Raw genomic sequence first — 26,611 nt, 5'->3', positions numbered from 1 at the left:
ATGAGTCAGATCATGGGTGGAGCTAAGGGAGGCACTAGAGTGCCTATTAAGAAGCTTGTACCTTATAGAAGAAGGTATGGGGAGATACATGGTGATGGGAGGAGACTTGACTTGGGGTGATGAATGCACAATACAATATACAAGTGATATATGATAGCAATGTATACCTGGAACCTAGACAATTTTATTAACCAGTGTCCCCCCCAATAAATTCAGTTTCAAAAGAAGCTTTCACCTTATCCATTAAGCAGTGGGGAGACATTGAAGGGTTTAAGCAAAGGAGCAACACAATAATGTTTATATATTAGGACGTTCACTCTGAGTAGGAAGTGGTTGCAAGATAGGGTGCAGGTTGGGAAACCTTGTCTAATCCTCCAATCATGTCCTTACACTGTGGTAGAGTGAAACTGGTTATGAGAGAGAAGATATTAACTCAGGTTTCGTGAGTCTCAAACCCTTACCCGAATCCAGGTGTAGCGCTCTGGCCTCTACCCCTGACTCCCCCAGGGCAGTCCTGAACATGGCATGCATTTGATTTCCATCCATGAAGTGGAAAAATTGCTTTCAGTTCTGGAACAGAAGGTGCTTAGAGCTCCTTCCCATCAGCTACAAAAGGCTTTCATTTCTAGTTACTCTCGTAATCAGATCAGATGAAGTAATCACCTTGTCCTACAACCTACAGTTTATTCATTGCCACTGTGTGCACGCTCCGATCCTCACGTTTGTGGGAGGCGAGTGCTGTGGCTTACAGTTTACACAGAGAGAAACTGAGATTTGGATGTAACTGTCACAAGGCTACTTTCTTAATATGTAACAGACTAATGACTCAAATCCAGGTTTTTGCTGGTTCCAGAGCCCGTGTGTATCCTTGTGTCTTTCACTCATGCATTGTCCCCTCTCCACCTGCATGTGTGTCTGACTTGCAGGACTCCTGGGCCATTTCTTTATCTCTGAACCACACGTGTTGCCTTGAGATACTGCTTTAAATTTCACCTCTACAGCAGCATACAACAGAGTGGGGAAATGGAAAATCTGCCACCCAGAGGCTGCCCCTCCCAGCAACGAGGAACAATGCGATTTCCAAAGGGGATGCAGCTGCCTAACAAACTGGGTGACAAGAGAGTCATAGTGTCAGGACATTTCCACAGAAACCCCAAACTCGTTGACGCACGCCACCTATATGCACAGAGGGCTCACAATTTGCTGCTGACCAAATCCTGCTGTACTTGGCGGGCCCACCTTTATTTTGATCAGAGACTCCTGTTAGCAAGAGTGTAGAAGACAGAGACCCAGTGACATAGGTCCTGATGCTGCAGCAGCCTTCCAGGCACCTTAGGGAGGGGCATGTCCTTGCCAGAGTTAATGTAGACAGAGATGTTCCAAAGGCTTGTAGATGGTGTGTACTGTAGCATTGCTTGCAATTGAAAAACATTGGGAAAATGTAAATTCCTTCAAAAAGAAAAAGATTAAATTAAATGTAATATATGTCCTATGATGGAACATCTAGGTAAAAGGAAGGAACTGGATTCCTTGATGAATCAACGTGGATAGGCCTCAGAAAAACAATGTTGACTGACAAAAGCAAGTTGCAGAATAATATGTACAGTATGAGTAAAGTACACAAAGCAAAACTGTATTGTGTGTGTATATATATATATATATATATATACAATGCATGTACATATATGTATGTTTGTGTATGTATATATAATGTTTTAAAAACTGGAAAGATATATACCAAATTCACAATAATATTTTCCTCTTCAGAGAAGAAGAGGAAATGGAACTGGAGCAGATGTAAAACTCATATGTCAAACTTATAGCATTATTTTTTATTTTTTAAAAAACCTTGAAGGAAATATGCCAAAATGTTAGCAATTGCCAGTTCTGGGTTGTGAGTACATGAGTGTCTATTATTTTGTTTTCTGTGCTTCTCCGTGCATGTCTAATTTTTCAGCATTAAGAACACTGAGGATTTTGAATGACAGAAGTCAGGTCGGTGGGTCTAAATGTCTGTGTGATTTGTTTCCGTAGAAATGCAGAAGCACAAACAGCCTGTGTTGTAGCCATATGCTGAGGCCCTGACTGGCCCTGCCCTTTCTTGGGTCCGTGCTATTCCCAAGAATTAAAGATGCGATTTAATGCTAGCCTTTCTTTAAGGTTTGCATTTTGTAGTACTCATAAACCACACACATCTTATCCAATGTAATTTACAAACAGACTATTTATTCAGCTGATTACTTCTTAGATTGCCACCTCTGTAATGAAAATTGGGTGCAAAAATGAGAGATCTGCTGGTTGTAACTACTTTTTACCAAGTTCCTTCTCTAAGCGACCATCTTGGCCATTAACAAGCTTTCAAATCTCCGAGGAGGAAATAATCATGTCTTAATAGTGTGTGTGCATATTACTTACCAACTCAGTCTCAACTATGGTCTGAAATTGGGTTGATGGTTGCTAAAAACACAGTGTAACTGTTTCTTAGTCGAAACAAGAAGAGGAGACCCTGCTGTGCTGTCAAATACATGCTTAGGAGCAGCCAAATCACAGACAACATAGTTTTGTCAAACCTGCAAATTAGTAGAAAGAGCACATCCTGCAGTGCCCCCTTCCCCGCTGGCGTGCTCACCCTGCTCCAAGTTACCATCTTAAAGTATCCACCTGCGGTTTCCTGTAGCGTCTTTGACCTTTTGTTAAAGATCCTACTTTACTAGGCAATTGATTTTTGCTGGTCTCTGGGGTGGTCCTGGAGATGGATTTCGCTGTAGTTAATATTATCCTCTTTTTTAGGACTTTTGCCAAGTGAGAATGTATTGGTTAATGACCTTGTCTGGAGTGATGTACTGTGTATTTGAGCTGGTGGAAATGATGTGATTCTCTTCCTAATGGCTCAATCTTGGACGCAGGGAGGAGAGGCATGGAGACAGAGGGGGCTGGTGGAGTGGATGCTGGCCCAGTTCCCTTCCAGACAGCTGGGCCGTGGACACAGCACAGATTCAGAGTCAGCAAACCTGGGCTCAGACCCCACGCCCACTGCACACAGCTGCAGGGCTCTGGGCCATCTCCTTGCCCCATCCAGGGGGCAGTGTCCAGGCTGCCTTATAGCATTGCTGTCAGTGTTCAATGAGATCACATGGGAAAACACCTCCCACGGGATTTGACTCATCTTGGGTGCTCAGCAAATCTCAGTGCTCTTTCCCTTCTCTTCATTTTTTTTCTTGTTTTGCCTTGAAAAGGAACATCAATTACAATGACTCTTATAGTGCTATACACTCTCTCAGACGGGAAACAATAAAATTCGTACCATTCCCATCATATTACATGAGGAAACTGGAGGCCTAGTCAGATTGAATCACATGATCACTCATTCACCTTTGACTGAATGTCCCGCCTATGTAGGGAACTTAGCAAAAAGTGTGGCCTTACCTTCTAGACATACTTCAGGCCTCGGGTTGCTTGACTGCTCTGTAGATGTGATGCTGTCTGCCTGTCCCTATTCACTCCCCAGACTTCCCCCGCGCCCTACCACCTCTGCACCTGGACTGGAAGGCACAGTCTCTCCTGGTCCATATCCCCCACCACCTCTGCACCTGGACTGGCAGGCACAGTCTCTCCTGATTTCCTGGTGGTGCTGACGCTCCCCAAGAGCTCACCTCGAGTTGCTTCTCCTCACAAGGACAGTCATATCCTCTCTCTCGGCTTTTCATGATCACATATGTGCTATATCTGTAGCACAGATCTCTCTCCTAAGTTCTAAAACCATGTAGGAATCATGTATTGAGTGACTCCACATAGGTGTTTTGTGGGCACGCGGGACTCAGCATGCTCCAACCACATCTTCCCCAATAACCTCCTTTGCCCCTGTGTTCCCCACTCACCCAGACACTCAGACCGGAAACCAGCACCAAACTAAACCCCTTCCTCTCTCTAGCCCACACCCTGTCCAGTTACCCATCACTGTCTATCCATTCTACAGAGACGTGTCTCACATGCTCTCATTCTCTCTGCCCTGACACCGTACTTCAGGCCTACAGCACTCGCTGGGTGGAGCACGAGCCCTCTGCCTGCTTCCCTGCCTCCAGGCTCTCCCACCCTGCGCAGCCTCCACACTGAGTCACGGTGCTGTCCTGAAGCACAGCTCTGGCCGTGGAGCCTGTGTACTTAACAGCCTTGCCTACTGGGTAAATTCTGGAAGAGCTAAGACATAGGGCATTTTCCTTTTCCTAAGTCAAACCCTGTGTTCCAGAAGGCAGAACCTGGTGGTATAGTTCTCTGTATCCCCTGGGGCCCAACACCCTGAATACGGTTTGTTCTCAGCAAATGTTTCATAGACTCTTAATGTGAGAGGCACCCTAAAGACACCCTAAAGACCAGCTAGTCCAAATCTCTCACTTTTCAGTGGATAAAAACAGAGGCTCAGAAATGGGGAGAGAATTACTTAAGATCATACATCCCACCGGGGTGGTATTCCCCGCATATACATAGCATTTTAGAGTTTATACATTGCTTTCACATACATTTTATTTGATCCTAGAAATAGCCTTGTGAGTTGGGTATGATTATCTCATTACACAAGTGAGAAAAGTGAAGCTCACACAGGTTGCAAAAGCAGACCGAGATGACCCAGCTGCCGATGGACTGTCTTTCTTTTTTTTTTTTTTTAATAGGAACTGGTGAATACTTGAAATTTATTTTAAATAGACATGTCTTCAGAACTGGAAAAGAGAAAGAGGAGTATTTCATGCATAGTTGGCAATCACCTAGGTCCTTCAATCTTATAATTACTTAGAATGTCTCATAGTAAGGTAATGCACAAAGTAGCTAATTTCCATCAAACCACTAGTTGGAGAAATGTTTCATATTTATAGAATCGTGCCCAGGCTTTTACTGGTCTACGTGGATAGAAGTACTTGGGTAGCTCTTACTCAGAAAACTATGCTCCGAGAACAAAATTAATGGAAGGCAAATTATTTTGGCAATTAAGTGCAGAGATGTTGTGTGTCTAAACTGAAGTTATCATATCAAAGCTCATATAGTCTAGCAATCTTAAAAAAGTAATTAATTTTTTTCTGTTTCGTACTATAAATTTGCCTTTTTAAAACATTAAGAAGTATGTGGTTGTAGTGGTGCCCTGAGGGGATGAGGGCAGGTTGAGGAAAATAAAATGTTTCTGAAAGTTTAATTCCTAGTCTTCCCCTTTAGTCTAAGAAACTTATCTGTAATAGATTTCTCTAATTCCACTATTTGAGAACAATTTCTTCTGAGTGGAAAATTAAAACAGGTGGTTTTTTTTTCCCAGTTTCAAATAGCTGATCTCACATTCAGTTACACATATTTTATTATGTATTTGACAAAACTTACATTAAATATAAAATAACCTATTTTGATGGAAATACAGGGTGGGGCAAACGTAGGATTATGGTTGTAAATATGCAAAATGCAGAGTTTCTTCTTGTATTATTATTAATTACTTTCCATAAGAACAACTGTAAACCTACTTTTGCCACACCCTGCATATAAGATCCTAGATGTTCTTGATGGTTAGGGTTTGTTCTTTTTTACATTATTTTTTTAAAATTACAGTTGACATACATTGTTGTATTAGTTTCAGGTGTACACCCCAGTAATTAGACATTAGATAACTTCCTAAGTGATCATCCCAAAAAATCTCTCATCCATCTGACAACATACATAGTTATTAGAATCTTATTGACTATATTCCCTATGCTGTAGTTTACATCCCTATGACTATTCTGTAACAACCAATTTTTACTTTTTAATCCCTTCACCTTTTTCACCCAACCCCCCCTCTGGCAACTGTCAAAATATTCTCTGTATTTATGAGTCTATTTCCATTTTGCTTATTCTTTTATTTTGTTTTTTAGATGCAATTGTTGATAGATATGTATTTATTGCCATATTATTATTCATATTTTTAATCTTTCTTCTTCTTAAAGAAGACCCCTTGGCATTTCATATAACATGGGTTTCGGGGTGATGAACTCCTTTATCTTTTTTTTTTTTGTCTGGGAAGCTCTTTACCTGCCCTTTGATTCTGAATGATATCTTTGCTGGTCATACTTTGAATACTTCTTTTCAATCACTTCTGGCTTGCAAAGTTTCTGTTGAGAAATCTGATGGACTGTCTTCTGATCCAAGTTCAATACACTTTCGACCATAGCTAGCCATAATGTCAGACACTCACTGGGTGTTCAATAAATATTAACCTGTACTTGAATGATAAACCAATAGCCTTGCAGAAGTGAGAAAATATATATTTACTGACTGGATGAATAGGTGGTTGCATATATACTTAATACCCTTTTGATATCTGACTCTCTTCTTGTGACCCTTTAGAGCTGAAAGGCCACCCTATCTTGAATCAAATGCAGTCAATGGGAGCCTTGCCAAGAGTAGGAAGACACGGAGTGTGGATGTCACCTTGAGGCCTATTGATTGTGAACTGTCCAGCTGGTCCTCCTGGACCAGGTGTGATCCCTGTCAGAAGAAAAGGGTAAGTACCCAAGCCTTAAGAGAGCTCCTCTAAGCTTCCAGGATCCCTAATCCTCAGCGAATATTGGCTAAGGCACTACAGACAGTGCCTGGAACCTAGTAGGACCTGGGTAAATGTTGACTGATTTTATTAAGGAATTCTATTCCTCTGTGCTTCCAAGTAGCAATTATAACCTTTCTCTGATCTTTTGGGTTGTTTTTATTTTTTCTAAACATGTGTCCTTGCTCATGTTAACAGCTTCCTAATTAGGCTTCCTGCCGCCAACCTTGTCCTTTCAATCCATCTTTCCTCATGCAACCAGAAGGAGGCAACATCAAAAATGCAAGACTGAACTATCTTTTCCCAGCCTGAACTCATTCAAAGTCTACCCGGGGCCTTTAAGAACAAGTCCATAATTCTAGTAGTAAAGGCTCCCCATGACCTAGACCTGGCCTACATCTCCATAAAACAGCCCCCACTCTAGCACGTCAAATGCGTGCATTTCTCTGACCATTTCACCCTCTCCCTGTGCCTTTATTCATGCTACTTTCTCAGGCAGGAGTGACCTTTCCCACTTCCTTTACTGGCTAACATCTACTCATGATTTGAATCTCTGCTTAGGGGCCACGTCTTTTGAGGAGTCTTCCCTGATTTCTCATCCCCCCTTACAGTTAGATTGGTGCCTTTTTATGAGCTTTAATAGCTCCCTCTTTGGGTATCCTTGCATTTATCATTTACTTTTTTTATTATTATTACTTAGCTTTCCATTACACTGTGAACCAGTAAAGGCTTACTCAATTCTTTATCTTCAGTATGTAGGCCACTTTCTGGCACATGATAGGTGTCCCACAAATATGTTGTTTGATTTCATTATATTTTCTGATATCTCTGTAAAAGAAGATAGCATAGTCATTACACACTCTGTTAAGCAGATAGGTAAACAGAGACTCAGAGCAGGTGAGTGAGTTCTCACCTAGTAGCAAACACAGGCATTGAACTCAGGCCACTGGCTTCAGGTCTAGTGTTCAACCAGTCAAAACACACCGTCTCTGCAGTATTTATCCATCAGGCTCCCTTGTCCTGAGAGGGCTGGTCCAGGACCCCAGCTCTGGGAGGAGCAGATGTGTCAGAGAACGGTTGCCATTTCCCCAGCTCCTTGGGAAGCCAAACCAGCCATGGGCTAGGACCACAAAGACACTGTGGAAGTTAGGCCCAGGACAATTACACACTTAATTGGATCAATGTGAAGAGCCAAGCAGGATCATTTGGTTCCCAAAGTGGGCTTTATTGCTGAAGTTACCAACATTGATCCGCTTATCTGGATAATTGCTTCATCCGCACCATAAACCAGGAAGACTCAGCGTGAGTTGCCCACTCATCCAGCCATCCAGAGCTCTTCACTGGGATCTTGTAGCACGCTTCCCTCAGCTGGCATCGTCGCTGTCAGCAGGCTCACTGCTGGGGTTTCATCCGAACCTTTCAAACTGGAATTGGGAGATGTCTTTTCTCCACCGTCTCCACGCTCCTCAAACTAATCTTCTCTTTGGTGGCTGAGACAGTCTTCTGACAGTTTTCTTGCAGGCCTTATCCCTGTCCTGCCAGCCTCTGTGTTTCCAAAGGCTCTAGAAGGAAAGAACCTTTGGAAATGCACAGGAGTGTGAATGAATGGTTGCATATATATATATTGATTTCCAGATAGTATACAATTAATAACTGTGGCTGGTTAACATGTCATTCTGCAAAGGGCCTGCTAGCCTAGTTTGCCCACCTTTTTTATGTGTGTGTGGGTTTGTTTGTTTTTAATTTATTTTAGAAAGAGAAGAGGGGAGAGGGAGAGAGAGAGAGAAAGAAACATCCATGTGAGAGAGAAACATTGATTGGCTACGGGGGATCAAACCCAAAACCTGAGCATGTGCCCTCCTCAGGAATCAAACCTGTGACCTTTTGGTGCATGTGATGATGCCCAACCAACTGAGCCACACTGGGCTGATTTGCCCCTTTAGTTGCACCAAAATCTTGACTGCAACTAGCATTTGGAAACACCCAAATCTGATCACTTCCTTCCCCTGCTATAGTTTCATAAAGTACTAAATCCAACCTTACTGAGGCCTAGGAGGCCTACATTACCTGCTGCTGCCTCTGTCTCCCTCCATCTCTTGCCTCTCTCCCTCTTGCATTCTTTACTCCAGCCATGGTGAATTTTGTTTCCAGGAACAAGTTCCATTCTGTCTCATCTCTCAGCTGTGGCACAGCAATTTCCTCCACTGGACCACCCTCCTCTCCCCTCCTCATACCAGCTCTCTGGGCTTGCCCGACATTTCTGTTCATCCTTTGGTCTCAGTTGAGATGTCACTTTCTCTTCTCCTACGTTTGCATTGGGATACCTCTACGAATTTATAGAGCACACTGCACTCCCTCCATCCTGGCACCCATCTCATTGCCTTGACACTGCCTGCTGCCATCCCCACCAGCACCACCTGTGCCCTCCTTGAGGGCAGCCTAGAGGGCATGATTAGAATTAAAAACAAACAAAAAAGCAAGCATAAATAATACCTACTTTTGTCTTAACCATTGGGTGGCTCAGTCAATATTTTGGAAATTCAACATTCCTGGAATAAACTGGAAGGTAGAGATGGAGAAAGATTGACTACTAAAATGTGTTAATAATAAAAAAGAAAAATAAGTACCAGATATTGAGTGCCTACTATGTACCAGACAACGCAATGAGATTTCATATATGCATCATATATATAATTCAAACCCCATAACTGTACGTTTAATGTGATTCATTATCTCCATTTTAAAAATCTGTAAGCTGAGATCATTGAGGTTAAGTAACTTACCCAACATCACATAACTAGACAGCATCAGAGTCTGTTGTGGGTCCCAAGCACATGCTTTTGCATTAATAAGATACTAGTAAATGAGAATACTTGAGTCAGCCTATTGGAGTAATCAAGCTGAGAGGCTGTGGTTTTGTGTTATTGAATTGGCCACATCAATCTATTTACTACCTTTGGACTCCAGAGCCCATGCTTTCCCCACATTCAGCAAATCTTCACTGCAGATCAGAGATCAGACAAGGTCCCTGCCCTCAGAGAGCTCATAGTGCAGTTGAAATAGGCAAGCAGCCAATCGCAACATAGACCTTTAAGGTATCCCTAAGCTCCCACGGCCCCTGAGACTCTGCCCTCAGCTCACCTGACTCTCTCCCCTCCAGTACAGACATGCCATCTTGCTGAAGCCCTCTCAGTTCCATGGGGATCCTTGCAGACTCTCTGACAAGGAAGCCGAAGACTGTGTTACCAATGCACCCTGCAGAAGTCAAGTGCGATGTGAAGGCTTTGTGTGTGCACAGACAGGTATAAAGGGCCATAGGACTGGGAGGGGAGAGCTAGCAAATTAGGCAACAACCTGTGATGCTGGTGGCACTGGCCATTGCCTGGTGCACAAGCTCAGGGTCATGTGTCAGGTAGGAGGCCTCCTTGTTTTCATATCTCTACCTCCTTTCCCATGTATCACTTCATAAAAACAGCTCTATAAAGAGGGTGTTATCCCCATTTTACGTATTAAGAAATTGAGACTTGGAGACATTCCTTGCCAAAGGTCACACAACAGGTAAGTAGAAAAAGCTGCCATTGGAAATGTGGAATTCAAACCACACTCACAGACATTACAGACATCCAAGGAATGTGTGCTGGAATCAGAACTCCTGAGTCAAGTCTCATTTGGACTTTGTGACCTAAGAGAAGTCACTTAACCTTTCTTCATATTGGTTCTTTCAGCAGAAAATTAAAAGTGATGGTAAAACCTTACAAGTTTGTTATAAGGATCAACTGATGCGATGGGTATGAAAGCTCCATTCAAGGGGTGAGCTCTGCTGGCTGTCTTGGAGGCAAAGCCTGAAACAGTTAAATAAGGGTGGTTAGCACTATTTACCTCTGAAAAATCTTTGGAGAGATAGTTCCTGCCTCTGCATTTCTACATCAGCAAGTCCAGCATAACCCCTAATGCAAGATATAGTCAGTAAAACATTCTGGAAAGAAGGAAGGAAGGAAGGAAGGAAGGAAGGAAGGAAGGAAGGAAGGAAGGAAGGAAGGGAGGGAGGGAGGGAGGGAGGGAGGAAGGGAGGAAGGAAGGGAAAGAAAGGAAGAAGGAAAGGAAAGAAAGAATAAAAGAATGACAGATGATGGACAGACAGAAGGAAGGTAGAAAGGAGCACACAAATAATCATCAGCTGCAGGACTAAGTAAATACTTATCTTTTCAACTCATTCATCTGGCTCATTCAAGCAAACATATGCCTCTCTATTTCTCCAAGTGTCCAGAAAAAAAATAAAATAAAAACAAGAGTATTTTGACCCAAATTCTCTAGGTAGGAGCTACAACTCTACATCTACTGTACCCATGTGGCCTGTGCTTTGGAATCTTTCAAGAAAGAGTGAGGGATTCGTAGAACAATTTCTAGGGCTGATTGCAAATGCAAAATTCCACCCAATAAATCTGAAAGACTTTTTTACAATGTGTCCACAGATGGATTATGCCAGCGTTCCATGATTCTGACCAAAGCCATAATGATTATTCAGGCAGGCTTTAGTTTAAATTCCTAGTAAGAAACATCTGAGGACCAGATTGTTATTCTTCTGACTTTAACACCCCAAGAACTTTGGTTAAAAGTAACCAGACACATGTAAGGAACTGTCACCTGTATTATTCGCTTTATTTCCCAAGAATATGCAAATAATAAAGGAAGCCAAGTTAGTCAAGTGCTGCAAATAATTTCAAACATATCGTTCAAATATGCTTGAAAAAATAGTCCAAATGGCTGTGGTGCTGAAGGCAGTGTGGGCTAGTGGAAAGAACTGTGATTAGACAGCCATAAGTTCCAATCCTGCTGCAGATATTTACTGGCAATGGGCACGTGGCCCACAAAAACACTAATTACAATAATAACAACACATATCTGGCATTCCCATGAGTTAGTACTGTTCTGTTTACTCATTTAAGTTCCCAGCAACCTTCAGGGGTAGGTATGGTATGATGACTTCCCTATTTTATAGATGGGTAAGTTGAGGCATGATGTTAAGTAACATAGGGAAGGTCACATAGCTGGTATGACTTCAGTACCCACCAAACCCACGTCTCTTCCCAGCCTCAGGGTGAGAAGTCCAGGCTTCCTTCCTGTCGGGCCTCTCAACCTCTGCCTCTCAGGCACATGCCCTTGCCTTCCCTTAATAACCTCCTCTCACAGTGCTTTCCGAAATACAAGACTGGCCTCTTTGGGGGAATAAGATGTAAAGGTCATTACCACCGTGATACGTGTCAAAATGAAGCATTGAAAGCCTGGAAAGTGCCTGGGGCAGAGTAGATGCTCAGAGCATGTTAATTGCCCTCTGACAGCCAAATAACTGTGTGTAACATCCTCTTTCCAACCCAGGGAGGTGTGTAAACCGCAGACTTCTTTGCAATGGGGACAATGACTGCGGGGACCGGTCAGATGAGGCAAACTGTAGAAAAGTTTCTAAAAAGTGTCAGCAGGAAATGGACCAATACTGGGCAATTGGCAGTCTGGCCAGTGGGTAAGTTACTGTGTTTCTGTTGTATACATGGGAAGGTACAACATTAAGGGTAATTGTAGAGAAGAAGAAGCTGATAGGAAAAGAGTGGCTTCTTTTCTCCTTTCTGAGAAAAGACTGCAGTGTAAGCAGATGCTTTAGTTTTGTCACCTGTAGAAGGATGTCAGTAATACCCTTCTCTTAAGTTCGGGGAGGGCTCAATAAGCTAATCCTATATAATAAAAGACTAATATGCAAATCAACTGAACAGTGGAATGACCAGTCTTTATGATGTGCACTGACCACCAGGGGGGCAGACGCTCAACGCAAGAGCTGCCCCCCCTGGTGGTCAGTGTGCTCCCACAGCGAGCGGGGAGTGCTGCTCAGCCAGCAGCCAGGCTCATGGCTGTGAGTGCAGCATCACTAAGGATGTCCAACTGCCTAAGCTGTCTGAGGGATGCCCCCCACCAGTGCAGGAATTTCATGCACTGGGCCTCTAGTGTGATTATAATAAAGTAATAAGTGAGAGGCAGCTTGTGTGGTGGGAAGAATGCAGCCTCCATTCTTGAACTAGACCCTCAGACTTGGAATCCTGGCCCCACCAGTTGTTTCTGGCAGTGAGACCTCGGGCAGGTCAATTACCATCTCTGTGCCTCACTTTCCTCATCTCTAAAATGGGTATAATAATAATCATCCCTATCTCATAAAGATCAAGTGACTCAATATGTGTAAATTAATTATTACTGTGCCTCCACAAAGTAAGCACCACATTATATTTGTTAAATAAAATTAATAAATATCCATTTTTATGATACGTGAAACTCTTCCATAGGGAAGAGAGCCTAACACAATTCCGTTAAAACTGAGGCCAATGGGCAGAAGCTGAAAGCAGACAGAGCTCCTTGCAACACCAAAAAAGAACTTTCGGTAGCTGTCAGAACTGGGCCAGACGGAGGCCTGCCTTTGGAGGCAGTGAGCAGTATGTCTAATTAGAGACAGGATTTTCACCCTTTCTACAAGGACATAATGATATCTACCACCCAGGGCCTTGGGGACACTAAGGTGCTGCATGGAACCACCACTGAGTTAGACCCTCAGTAAATGGTAACTATTTTAGTGTCTCATGATGTGAGTCATACAGAAATTCAGAAGAAAACCCCCACCCCCCAGGGCCATACAACCCAGTGGGGACAATAGACACATTTAATAACAAGCATTGACCAAGCAGTATTCTAAACACTTAACAAATATGACACATGGACTCTGCCCAACAACCCCGGGAGGTAGGTGTTCTTCTTACTCCCATTTCATAGTTGAGGAGACTGAAGTATAGAGAGGTTAACGACAGGTGTGCCCAAGGTCACGTAACTTGTAAATAGCAGAACAGGGATTTGACCCCAGGCTTCTGGTTCCAGAGTTTGTGTTCTTAACCTATTATGGACCATCCTTGTAATAGGAGGGCCTCTGACCCAGCTTGGTACCAGCTTGATACAAGAGTCAGTGAAGGCTCCCAACAATAGGCAACAACAGAGCTCAATCTCAAAAGAAAAAACAAACAAACAAACAATGAATGGCTGGAAGGGCATTCTAGGCATAAGGCACAGCACTTACACCCATGAGAAGGAGCAAAGCAGATTGGAGGAAGAGCAGGCTTCTCCAAGTGGCTGGGACTAGGGTATGCGGTTGTGGTTGGGAGTGGCCAGACATGAAGCTGGGAAGCTGCTTTCTCCCAGATATCAAGGGCCTTGGATGCCATGCCTGTAGGTCCACCTACCATTTATTAGCTCTACCAATTGAAATTATTACAAACTGCTGCTTACCCATCCTTCTTCTTCCTCTCCATGCCTTCCCTGCAGGATTAATTTGTTCACAAACAGTTTCGAGGGCCCAGTTCTCGATCACAGGTATTACGGCGGTGGGTGCTCCCCACATTACATACTGAACACGAGGTTTAGGAAGCCATTCAATGTGGAAAGCTACGCCCCACAGGTATGTGCAGCCAGGAAGCCCCTGAAGGGCAGTGGGCAGGCAGGGCGGAGCCAGCCAGTAGGAGTTGCAGCCAGGCCTGCCGCCTGCGACTGAGTGAGCTTGGTAGCATCACTTTATCTCTAAACATCAATCCTTCATGGGTAAAATGGGTGGTTCCTTCCTCAGGACACGTGGCAAGATGGACATGCTGCATATGATGACAGTAATAGTTGCAGTAGCAGTAATTGTACTAAAAGAATATCCAAGCCCTAACTGGTTTGGCTCAGTGGATAGAGTGTTGGCCTGCGGACTGAAGAGTCCCAGGTTTGATTCTGGTCAAGGGCATGTACCTTGGTTGTGGGCATATCCCCAGTAGGGAGAGTGCAGGAGGCAGCTGATTGGTGTTTCTCTCATCGATGTTTCTAACTCTCTATCCCTCTCCCTTCCTCTCTGTAAAAAATCAATAAAATATATTTTTTTTAAAATTAAATAAATAAAAGAATATCCAAGGCTACCATGAAGACAGAAGTATAGCTTAGGATTTGGAGTCTCGCAGATTTGGCAGCTCTACAGTTTACCATCTGTGTATTCCTAAAGGCTCCGAACCTCCCCTTTCCTCTTTGAATTGGGAGCTATAAGGGTCCTGTCCTGCAGGGAGAGGTCTACTGAGGTAACCTGTGTAAGGGCTCAGCACACACACTTGGTTGAGTGGCGCGTCCTCAGGAAATGTTAACTCTCAGTGTCACCAAGCCCTTGCCTGTTAGATGGGGCATTGTGCCAAGCATTTGAAGTTGTAAAATGCTCCTCTAATGGAAGCCCACTCCGATTACCATACACACTCAGAAGCACTCTCACAGAGAGCGGGGTTAGAACAGACGATGGTACTGCGAGGCACATTCACTCGAGACTGAGGAGATGACACTGGGGTTAACGGCCAGCTATGCTCTGCCTTAGGTGCCGGGTTCACTTTCGCCTGGGTTCCTTTTTCACTCTGGGCCTCTGTTTCCTCACTTGTAAAATGAGGAGCTGGAAAAGATAATCTTGATGGTAGTTTCCACTCTTAAAGCTGTGCTATCCTGGCCGTCAGGGCACTGTCCCCCTCCTCCTCCCATCCCTCTCCCTTTGTTCCCACACATACTTATTGGCCAAAAAAGAAAAAAAATGAGCCTGAGACAAACACACCCTCCTCCTTGAGGCCAGCGCCATCCCACAGCCTCTCCTGTCAGAGGAGGATCCTGGAACAGCCATTTATCAGCTAGGCTAAAGCAGCTCCTCGCCCAGCAGGATTGGGGGGCAAAAGTAGGTCTACAGATGTTCATACAGAAAATAATTCAATAATTAATAAATAACAATATGAGAATAAACTCTGTTTTGCATACTCACAACTGTAAACTTACTTTTGCCCACCCCATATATTTTCATCACCACCTTTTTTCTTTTTTTTTTTTTTTTTTTAGCACTGTGTCAGGCACTGTACAGTGTTTTACCCATGTAAACTCAATGTTCGGAACAGGCCCGGTGGAGGAATAATTATTGTCTCCATGTTACACATGAGGAAACTGAGGCATGGAGAGGTTAGGTCAGGTCGGATGTCCAAGGTTACCCAACTTTAAAATGGCAGTGACACATTCTCCTCAGGCAGCCTCATTCCAGGCCACACTCGGACCTACTCTATATTGACAGCTGGGGGGCTAGGGGGCTGGGAGCCACAAGCACCTAGAAGCTGATGGGATGGAATGGGAAGCTGAAGAAGACACTCCAGGGCCACCAAGTGACCAATCCCCCTTGGCTGTTCCCCTGTGCATGGGACAAATAGCCCCAATTTTCAAGCAAATAGTCCTTCTGGGTTCTCTCAAAGGCCCTTTCCTGCCCCTGTCACTTCATCTTCACTGCACTACCTGTGATCAGACCCTTATTACCAGGCACTGGCATTCCTCTGACAGCCTCCTCATCAGCCTGTCTCTCTGACCCCACAGTCGTCCCCAACAATCCAACCACTAAGTTGTCCTACAGTGATCTTCTCAAGGCTCAGCCACTTCCTCTGCTGGCTCCTCTTTGGATTAAGTCCAACTTAGAGCAAGTCATCTTAGAAACCCTGGTGTTTTTATGCCAGCACATTCTCTCACAATGCTTCTCTTTGCTCCTCACTCTCCTACCTTCTGATTCGACCACACTAGAACCCCTTTCCCACCTCCATGCCTTTGCCTAAGCCGAGCCTACAGTCCAAAATGTGCTCTACTTTTCTGCCAGTTGAAATCCAAACAAAGCACTCATTTCTAAATATCACCCCTCAGTATTGAACATCTCTGTCTCTCCTACTGGGGTGAGAGCCCTGGGGGGTGAGGACAGTGTTGGCTGTGAGTGCCTGGCAAACAGTAAGAGGACTGTAGGTGTTTGTTGACTTGTACAGAACTGATGGGAGTCAAATGACATAGGAACTTTTTTTTTCTTCCTTTAGACTCAAGGCAAATATGAATTTGCGCTGACAGAATATGAATCTTACTCAGATTTTGAGCGTAATGTCTCAAAGGCGGAAAGAAGGCAGTCTAGTTTCAGCATTGGTTTTACAATCCCTGGATTCTTTGAACTTGGCATGAACATGGCAAATGATAATGGCCAACGTTTTGTCAGCCGAACCAAAAGGTTTTCTCATACTGTAAGTAACCTCTTGGGGCTCTTCAGTTTCTCTCTATTCATTTGAATTTTCATGCCCACTGATGTGTCCATATTCCACATTACTTATTAATCCTAGCAACCAATTGTAATTCTATTATCTTGAAAATCTCTTCACACACACACACACACACACACAAAATAGCATGGTCATATGTTGACTTACTTTTTAGAAGACCAGGCAGCGGTAGCCTTCTCAAATTATTTACCCTTGTTTTCTAATAAGCTTTTCCCCTTGGTTTTCATTCATTGAAGATTATAGCTTTGCCAACCAGATCAGCTCTGGAGGCTTTCTAACCCAGCAATCTAACTTCCATATCAAACTTTCAGCTGACATTCTTCTCCAGAAAGTCACCCAAGACCTCCCTTCGGACTTCTTGGGGCATTGGGTGGAGCTGACCTCACCGCATGCACCTGTTTCTTCTGTATTCACCCTGCTCCTTATCCGTTCCCTTCCCGGGTTCTAATATCCCCACCTGGTCTTTATTTAATTCATGACACCTTCCCTTCTGAATCTACAGCCCGCCTGGTGACCTCTTCTCTCACCTCCCTCTTCTATGAGGACAAGCCCTGAGCCTTCCTCCCATACAACTTTTTCTGTAAAGGGCCAGAAAGCAAATATTTTAGGCTTTGTGGGGCCCTACAGGCTCTGGTTCCACTACTCAACTCTGCCACTGTAGTGACAGCAGCTTTGGACATAAACATAGGGGCTTAGCTGTACTCCAATAACACTTCATTTCCAAAGCCAGGCCTCAGTTTGGTGTGCGGGCTATGGCTGGTTGTCTCTGGCCACACACAATGGCTAGTCTTCCTACAGCCCGGCTATTACTCTTTTCAGCAGAAGATCATGAAGAAGTTGCTTTCACGGGTCAGCAAACCCTGCGTCCCATCAGAGTTGCCGCTGTGCCCCTGCTGCCCCTGCTGCCCCTGCTGCCTCTGCTGCCTCTGCTGCCTCTGCTGTCCCTGCTGAGTCTGTTTCTGGTTGCCTCCCCTTCTCATTCCTCATTTGCTACTTTAAGGACCTGAGAGAAGAGCGAGCTCTTCCACGCTGAAAAGGACATCGGAATATTTATGAGACTTGAGAGCTTGTCGGAGAGGCCGTCACCCCTCAAGTGTCCTAAAGGAATCATAAGAGTGATGACCCCGGGCCGAGAACACCGGGTGGTATTTGTAAAGTTCATCTTCTCGTTCCAGATTCCTGACTTTAAAGGTCTGGTTTTCCCATGTTGGTATTTCATTTAGAGAAGCAGATTTCTGCACGCGCGCTCTGACCTTGAGGTGGCCCGCTATAAGCTGAAATCCCGAAACCTCATGCTCCATTACGAATTCCTCCAGCGAGTCAGGCAGCTGCCCCTGGAGTATGCCTACGGCGAGTACAGAGACCTCTTCCGCGATTTCGGGACCCACTACATCACGGAGGCCGTGCTGGGGGGCATCTATGAATACACACTTGTTATGAACCAGGAGGCCATGGAGAAAGCAGGTATCCAGCCCAGGGGAGCATGACTTTCCTGACGGGCCACGTGTGAGCTATGTGTGTTGATGGGGAGAAGTGTCCATGAGTTGCTGGGAGAGGAGTTAGAAGCAGTGCTCCTTGTTCTCCTCCTCCCTCCCTGGCTATCCTTTCACAGTTTCTTTTTTTTTTTTTTTTTCCAGGTGTATTTTATTTATTTTTTATTTTTTTAAATTAAATTTTTATTGTTCAGATTACATTTGTTGCTCTTCCCCCCCCCCCCCCCCATAACTCCCCTCCTTCCAGTTCCCGCCCCACCCTCCGCCCTCACTCCCCACCCACTGTCCTCATCCATAGGTGCACGATTTTGTCCAGTCTCTTCCCGCATCTCCCATTCCCCTTTCCCCACCAAGAATAGTCAGTCCATTCCCTTTCTATGTCCCTGATTCATTATAATCACCAGTTCATTCTGTACATCAGATTATTTATTCACTTGATTCTTAGATTCACTTGTTGATAGATGCATGTTTGTTGTTCACAATTTGTATCTTTACCTTTTTCTTCTTCCTCTTCTTAAAGGATACCTTTCAGTATTTCGTATAATACTGGTTTAGTGGTGATGAACTCCTTTAGCTTTTCCTTATCTGTGAAGCTCTTTATCTGACCTTCAATTCTGAATGATAGCTTTGCTGGATAAAGTAATCTTGGTTGTAGGTTCTTGGTATTCATCACTTTGAATATTTCTTGCCATTCCCTTCTGGCCTGCAAAGTTTCTGTTGAGAAATCAGCTGACAGTCGTATGGGTATTCCCTTGTAGGTAATTGAGTGTCTTTCTCTTGCTGCTTTTAAGATTCTCTCTTTGTCTTTTGCTCTTGGAATTTTAATGATGATGTGTCTTGGTGTGGTCCTCTTTGGATTCCTTTTGTTTGGGGTTCTCTGCGCTTCTTGGACCTGTAAGTCCATTTCTTTCACCAGGTGGGGGAAGTTTTCTGCCATTATTTCTTCAAATAGGTTTTCAATATCTTGCTGTCTCTCATCTTCTGGCACTCCTATAATTCTGATATTAGTCCGCTTGAAGCTGTCCCAGAGGCTCCTTACACTATCTTCACACTTTCGGATTCTTTTTTCATTTTGCTTTTCCAGTTGGGTGTTTTTTGCTTCTTCGAATTTCAAATCTTTGGTTTGATTCTTGTGCTCCTCTGGTCTGCTATTGGGTATAATATTCTTTATTTCAGTCCGTGTATGCTTACTTTCTAATTTCTTTATCGTAGCATCGAGGGTCTCATTAGTTTTCGTGAGGCTCTGCTCAAGTTTATTGCAAGCCCTCAAAATTGCGATTTTTAGCTCCATATCCTCCATTTCTGTCATATTTTTTTGTCTCCGCATCTTTTATGCTTTCTTGGTGCACCCCCTTGTGGTCTTTGTGTGCAGTCTTGTTCTAGTTAAGCCTTAATTGTAGTTAATACTAGAGGGATTTGACCACCAGGCCAACTGGCTGTGAGAATCAGCTGTGTGGAAAACTTCTGTCCTCTGGGGAGGTGCTAATCTAGCCTTTGCCTGAGGAGATCCAGCAAATGGCTCTGCGCAGGGCTTGGGCAGGGCCGGATCAACAGGGCAGGGGAGGGAGCAGTTATGGCCGCTCTCAGTCCGTCCCCAGGGGCTCCACCTCTCTGTCCCAGCAACCGCTGCAAACCTCGGAGGGACCGTAGCCAGACAGTCCCGCTTCTCCTGTTTGAGTCTGGGTCCCTAGAGACTCGCCTGGATCTGTAGCCCAGAGTCTGAGACTCCCTCCTGATTGAAAACGACAACCGCGCCCTCAGCCACCAGCCCGCTTTGCGCACGCACCACCGTACCTTTAAATTTTCCACACTGCGCCTCCTCTGAGCCTCGTAATGCTGTTGTTTTTCCTTCTAGTTGAAGAGTCTCTCCTCAGCCAGCCTTCCTGTGGTTCTGGTTGATGTCCATTCCGTCTTTTAGTTGTATTTTTGAAGTGGTTGTTTGCAGCAGCAGTCTCCAGTGTTTACCTATGCCGCCATCTTCGATTCTCCCCTATCCTTTCACAGTTTCATTTGCAGATTCCTCATCCTTTTTTTTTTTAACTTGTTAATATTTGTCCTTCAGCCAGCCCTCTGTTTGGGCAGTCCTCTTTTCTACAACTATTCTCTCCAGACAACAGCATCGAATCTCAGGGTTTTAAATGTCTCCCACACGCAGATAACCCCCAGTTTGTATATCCATCCTGCACCTCTTCTCTGCAACCAAGAGCTTATGTCAAAATGCCTCCTTGATATCGCCATTCAAATGCCTAACAACCATCACACCCCCAAAGAGAACACTTGCTTTTCTTTCCCAAATATGTTTCTTCCAGAATCATGGACATCTCATCCAACCCGTGGCTCCAACTGAAAACCTAGGAGTCAACCTTGGTTATTTTCCTTTCCTTTCCACCTATTAGCAAGTCCCTTTAGCTCCAGCCCCAATCACCTTTTCTCTCTATCTTTACCATTTCCATCTTACGCTCCCCTCAGCATCAGTCCTTCTCAAACGGTGAATGTGAATTATTTGAGAATCTTGTAAGAGGTACATTCTGATTCAGTAAGTTTCAGGTGAGACCCAGGATTCTGCATTTCTAGCAAGTGTGGACGTGATGTCCATGCTGCTGATCCACAAACCACGCTTTAAATATCAAGGTGGGAGATCTTCACCACAGTCTCCAAACTAATATCCCTTCCTCCTCTGCGATCTGCTCTCCATACAGACAATACAGGTCTTTCCAAGTGTAATCTGCAAGTCTAAGGTGTGATCCCTGCTTCCCAATTGGTATTGTTTCAAACAGCGTGGAACTTGTCAGGTTAAGAGACCTGCCCCAGGTCACACAGTTTACAGTGGCAGAGCTGGACCTTGGCTATCCGTCCAGTGTACTTGCTAGAAGTCACAGGGTACCAAATATAAATGTATGTCATGGTGACCTTAGTCTTACCAAGGTCAAGGGCTCCACACCAGTAATTTATAAAGTGCTTTTCATACTTCCTCACACAGGCTCTGTGATCAAATAACTTGAGGAAACATAATTGATCCTACTTTAGGAGTTTCCCAAGCACACTGCCATGCCATGACTTCTCCACCTCATCTGATGGCACACCGGTCACACTTACTGGACCACAGAAGCCCTTTTGCTTATAAAACCTACCAGTACAAGAATTATAAGTGATAGTATTAAGAGATTAATGTTTCAAGGAACATGTGTGGGGCAATACTGATTACCAGACAACCCAAGTAATCAAATTCCTATTCTTTCACTGGCCTCAAAGTGCTACAGAAAGGTGCTACAAGGCACCCTGAGGTTTCAGCAAGCCAGAGGAGGAGGATGCCTTGGGGAGAATTAGAGCGGGGCAAGTGGGAAATGATCCAAAAATGAAGAAGAAATGAGGAGGGGGCCCCTTTGCCAGGTACTGGACCAGGCACTTCATATACATTGCCTCAATCAATTTATAAGCTCACTCTACTGCTTCGAAGATTAGAGATGGTGGGTCGGGGAAGGGAGACATTGCAACAGCCTATATTCCCTGGACCAGTCCCTAGAAACTTCATAAGGAACCACGTTTTTGGAAAAGGACTCTGAGCACTTCCCCTCGTGGGTGGGTGGCAAATACCCTCAGAGACCATGGAGAGTCTGGGGGGAAGGTGGTCCTGGTTTCGTATGCGGTCTTGGTCCCAGTGCAGGAGCTGCTTGTATTTCCTGTCATCAGTCTGGCTTCCCATTTGTCTGAACCCGAGTCCCTGCATAGCCATGACACCCAGCAAGGGCTTGGCCTCTGGGATCAACCACAGGGAGGGGACAGGCTGGATTACCTTTCAGTCATGAGTCTCTTTTCTTGCTTCTTTCAGATTATTCTCTTAAGGATATTCACGCCTGTGCCCAAGCAGGTTTTAGAATCGGTGCTGCCTTTGAAGCAGTCTACCTCAAGCTTGGTGTGTCCATGGCCCTGTGCAAGGGTGTGCTGAAGGAAATCAAAGGTGAGTGGCAGGGGCACATGGCATCTTTCCCTTCTAGGACTCCAGGACTTGGTCTTTCTTTACGTTAAATACTAGATATTCCAAGGTATTTCAATTAAAATAGTGAGTCAGCCCTGGTCAGGCGGTTTAGCTGATTGGAGCATTCTCCACACACTAAAGGTTACAGATTTGATTCCTGGTCAGGGCACATACCTAGGTTATGGGTTTGAGCCCAATTGATCTCTCTCTCTCTCTCTCTCTCTCTCTCTCTCTTTCTCTCTCCTCTTTAAATTAGTAAAACATATCCTTTGGTAAAGATTAAAAATAAAAAAAAACATTCATTCAATAAAAATGTACCTACTCCTACTATGTGCTGGGCATACAAAAGTGAATAAAATTGTATTTCTATCACACAAAGTAGGCAAACAAGAACGAATGATAAGACAGTGACAGGCACCTAACCCAGTCGAGAGCATCAGGCAGGCTTCCTAAGGGAGGGGTCATTTGATTTGTCGCTGGAGGAGTAAAGAATCAAGGTTGTGTTTTAGGCAGGAAAAAGATCTAACAATGGAAAATTAGTCGGGGGTCTGGGTGGGAGTTGGTCTGGCTAGAGGTAGGATGCTAGAGCTGAGGAGGCAGGTGAGGAGGCTAGTCCTTCCCTGAGACAAAGGGCTTTACAGAGATTAGAAGAGCAGGTGAAGCCACAAACCATACAGCAGAGCCCATGTGGCAGGAGAGACCAGATCGGAGTGTGGCTGGGTTGCAAGGTGCATAATGAAGCCAGGGTGTAAATCCAGGCATCTTAGGAGCAGGAATCTTGAAGGCCTGATGGGGAAGCTTGGAATCAATATAGCCAGTGGAGTAGGAAAGAAAAGCTGGTCAGCAGGGGCTGCAGTCCCCAACCCTCTGCACCTCTAGCAGCTCTCCTTTGTCTGCTCTGCTTACTAAGCTTATGCAAAGCAAGTTCCACAGCCAAAACAAAACAAGTATCAATTGCTGGTCTCCTGCACTGTGACTGATGTGTGGTTGACATTGTTGTTTGTTCATTTTGGTGCTGCTGGGTCGGAAGGTGCGTCCTACATGCGGAGGCACATATAAAACGCAGGCGCTCTTTAAAGATGACTTGTCAGCAGATTGGAACATTGCTCAGCACCCCAGAAATCCTTGCCAACCACGGCTTCTCCCTTCCTTCTAGAGATGACACCATCCTGACTCCTCCTTTCTTAATAGTTCTACCTCCCATATGACCCACTGACCAGTATGGCTCAGTGTGGCTTATTTTGAACTGTATATGGATGGAACATCATCTTTTCAGTTCTCTGGGTGGATTTTTTGGTTTTTTTATTCAACAGCATGATTTTGTGTATAACTATAGTTAGGTCATTTTCATCGCTGCATAGTATTTTGCTGTATGAATACAAGTTTGTCCATTCTGTTGAATTTGGGTCATTTTGTTATGTCATGCACTTAGAATAAATGCTCCTATGAGTGTTCTTACACAGTCATCTGGTCCCTGTCTCTCCAGGGGCTACACCTAGGAGTGGAATTGTTGGATTGTTGAGGATGTAATTTTTTTTTATCTGTTTTCTAAAATGGTTGTCCCAGTTTACCCTCCTACCAGCAGTATGCGAACCTGCCTTCATACAACGCATGGTGTTGCAGGCTCAGAGCTGAGTAGTCACTTGACACCAGTTCTTTTGGCCTCGGGCACATAGATAAATTAGAATGGAATGACTTACTGATATGATAGAGGGCTTTATGGGAAACTCTGTGAAAAATCAAATCACTTTATAGTAGACACTCTTTTGTAGGTATGTATCCCATGCAGAGCCCAGCCTTTACAAATTTTCCCAGCTTTAGTCATCCCACACAAAGAAGTGCTAGAGCTTAGAGCTTGGGCAGAGTTCATGTATACATGAATTCCTTCACACCCAGTGCCTAAAAATTCTCATCTGCAAAGTAAAGATTATATGTTTCTATGTCACAGTGAAGATTGAATGAATACATGTACAACATTTAGAAATTAATGACTGACACATAAATGATCAATAATCTATCTATCTACCAATCTACTTACCTATCTATGATCTATCAATCTACCCATATGAATGTATATATGTATGTATGTATGTATTTATCAGCTATCTACTAATTATTTACATACTAGAGGCCCGGTGCACGAATTCATGCATTGGTGGGGTCCAGCCAGCCCACTCCTATGGGGGCCGATCGGGGGGTGGGGTGGGAAGGGTTGTGGATGGTTGGCTGTCCAGCCCCGCCCCCAATTGGGGTGGGGGTGGGCAAATCTGGGGTGGGTCCAGCTGGGGGAGGGGCCACGGGCAGTTGGCTGGCTGTCCCCAACCCCGATTGGTCATTTTGTCATTCTGGTTGCTTGGCTTTTATATATATAGATCTATTATTTATTTATCTATCCATATCTATCTATCTATCTGATATCTACCTTCTATTGACTCACTTAGTGACTGGCATTTATGGATTCTCAAAATAAATGTTCCCTTGTTCTGCCTCCAACTTGCATCCTATATGATTGGGTGAGCTTCATTTTTCCCATTGCAATGTGACTTCCTTCTGGCAGGGATGTGTCTAGCCACTTCTCCTGGGAAAACTCAGTGAATATCATGGTACCTAGGTTATTAGTTGGGTTGCAGTAAATACTAAGGTGCAAAAGTAGATTCCCTGACATCCTAGGTCTCTGTGTCCATATCAGACAGAAACAATAGAAAAAGCATGGTAGAGGACTTGGTGGTCCGTGTGCGAGGAGGAGCAAGTGAGTACGTCACCGCCCTGGCCTACAAGGACCTGCCGACAGCGGACCTGATGCAGGAGTGGGGAGATGCAGTGCAGTACAACCCTGACATCATCAAAATTAAGGTATTGCTGGGCAGCTTCTCTACCCATCCTCCCCTCTGCTCTGAGCCAAGGTATGGGATACAGAACTCAAGAAGGCCTACCCTAATCTTGAGGTGCATATGTGAGAATGGAAAATATATCTGGAGTGAACCAATTACAGTGTAACTGCTCAGCACCAGCTAGTGACCCCCAACTCCCTCTCACTGGGGCCCCCACGTTGCTAAAGAAAATTAACCACCAGCTTTTAACTAAAGCCTTCTTACATTAATATTGTTTCCATTCCATCAGAGAATTACTCATTCAATTATTTGCTCATTTAAATATTCATTCAGGCAACCAATAACTAGTTGCTTTGTTTCAGTAATGTGATAGGAACTAAGGCGCTGGAGGAAAATAGAGGGAGGTGCAAGGGTGAAAAATACAGTCTGTGCTGCACAGTAAGACACACTCAGGCATAGCAACCTCATTGGACAGGATAACACATCATGGGAATCATTAACATCTTTTGGGCACCTACTATTCCCATGACACTCGGCCAAGGGCTGTCATGGTATCATTACAATTAATCCCCACAAGTCTGCAAGTTAAAATGCTTATCTTTATTTTGTGGCTGATAAAAAAAAAAATCAAGGTTACAGAGGTCGCACCCAATTGTGGCTGCTTGAGAGTCTCTATTGGTTCCAGACCTGAGACCTGCACCTTTCCCCTCCTCTCCAGACTTTCCTGCAGGTTTAAAGAATAAAAACTAATGATCCCAACCACCTGTCATCCAAACAAGAGCAGTTTTGTAAACTTAAACTAAAAGGACATTTGCCAGAACAATACTGTCACACACATCAGCAGTGGTAGGTGCTTGCCTGTGGGGCCTTCAGGATGGTGTCCATGTCATACTGTACACTGTCCTTCTCTTACCATCATGTGTACAGTCATTGATGGTCCAGCGTCAGCCCCTGGAGGTTTACTGTTGCAGTGAAGGAGGGAAAAGTGAGGGGCTAGAGCTCCAACATGAGACTCTGCAGTTCCCAGCCCTGGCAATTTCCTACAGGCTCTTTATTTGTATGTCAAACACATCATTTCTGCAGAACAAGAAGGCTGCCATTCACATCCTCTAGTCAGTGGTGACACTTAGGCAAGCATCGAGAAGGATAAAGTTGCAGGCAGCTCCAGAGAAATCTGGGGTTGGCTAATGGCATGGTGACATTGGGTGGCATCATATATGGACATGGGAGAGAGAATAGGGAAAAAATAGATTATTAGTATTTACATTTTACTTATCTCTTACCTGAATTTTTTATTTGAAACTGGAAATTAATGAATTGCCCTAATTACCTACCTAAATAGGTTGGATGTGCCATCCTGCACATTGGGAATGTCAAGTGCCAAGTACATGATATGATATGGGATGTGGTGTGTGGGGGGACGGGAGCATGCTAAGCATCTCAACCAGGCCTGCAGGTGTGAAGCACTTTACTGAAGCTCAGAGGCTTCTCTGCACATATGGGGTGCCATTTACATGCTCTATTCAGTGGAGGGTTCTGGAGCCTGTGTGGGCTGATGGAGGGGAAAATGTGAAAGAATCAGAGATGTTTTCAGGAGCAGGGGA

General features: G+C 44.4%; 1 protein-coding gene across 1 annotated transcript in view; it reads left to right on the top strand.

Moving 5' to 3' along the window:
• Positions 1–26,611, top strand: part of C8B (complement C8 beta chain) — a 39,113-nt gene that overhangs the window by 1,617 nt on the left and 10,885 nt on the right. Inside the window, exons 2-9 of the mRNA XM_070403348.1 lie at positions 6,358–6,514; positions 9,714–9,855; positions 11,930–12,071; positions 13,904–14,036; positions 16,474–16,671; positions 17,931–18,171; positions 22,030–22,158; positions 24,866–25,029. Of these exons, the coding sequence (XP_070259449.1) occupies positions 6,358–6,514; positions 9,714–9,855; positions 11,930–12,071; positions 13,904–14,036; positions 16,474–16,671; positions 17,931–18,171; positions 22,030–22,158; positions 24,866–25,029 (1,306 nt within the window). The remainder of the gene's footprint in view (positions 1–6,357; positions 6,515–9,713; positions 9,856–11,929; positions 12,072–13,903; positions 14,037–16,473; positions 16,672–17,930; positions 18,172–22,029; positions 22,159–24,865; positions 25,030–26,611) is intronic.

Source organism: Myotis yumanensis, unplaced genomic scaffold, assembly GCF_028538775.1.
Source record: "Myotis yumanensis isolate MYYU_CA2020_CCGP unplaced genomic scaffold, mMyoYum1.0.hap1 SCAF_2, whole genome shotgun sequence".
Lineage (NCBI taxonomy): Eukaryota > Metazoa > Chordata > Mammalia > Chiroptera > Vespertilionidae > Myotis > Myotis yumanensis.
The sequence above is the reverse complement of the archived record's forward strand: the minus strand, read 5'-3'. Positions and strand labels throughout refer to the sequence as shown.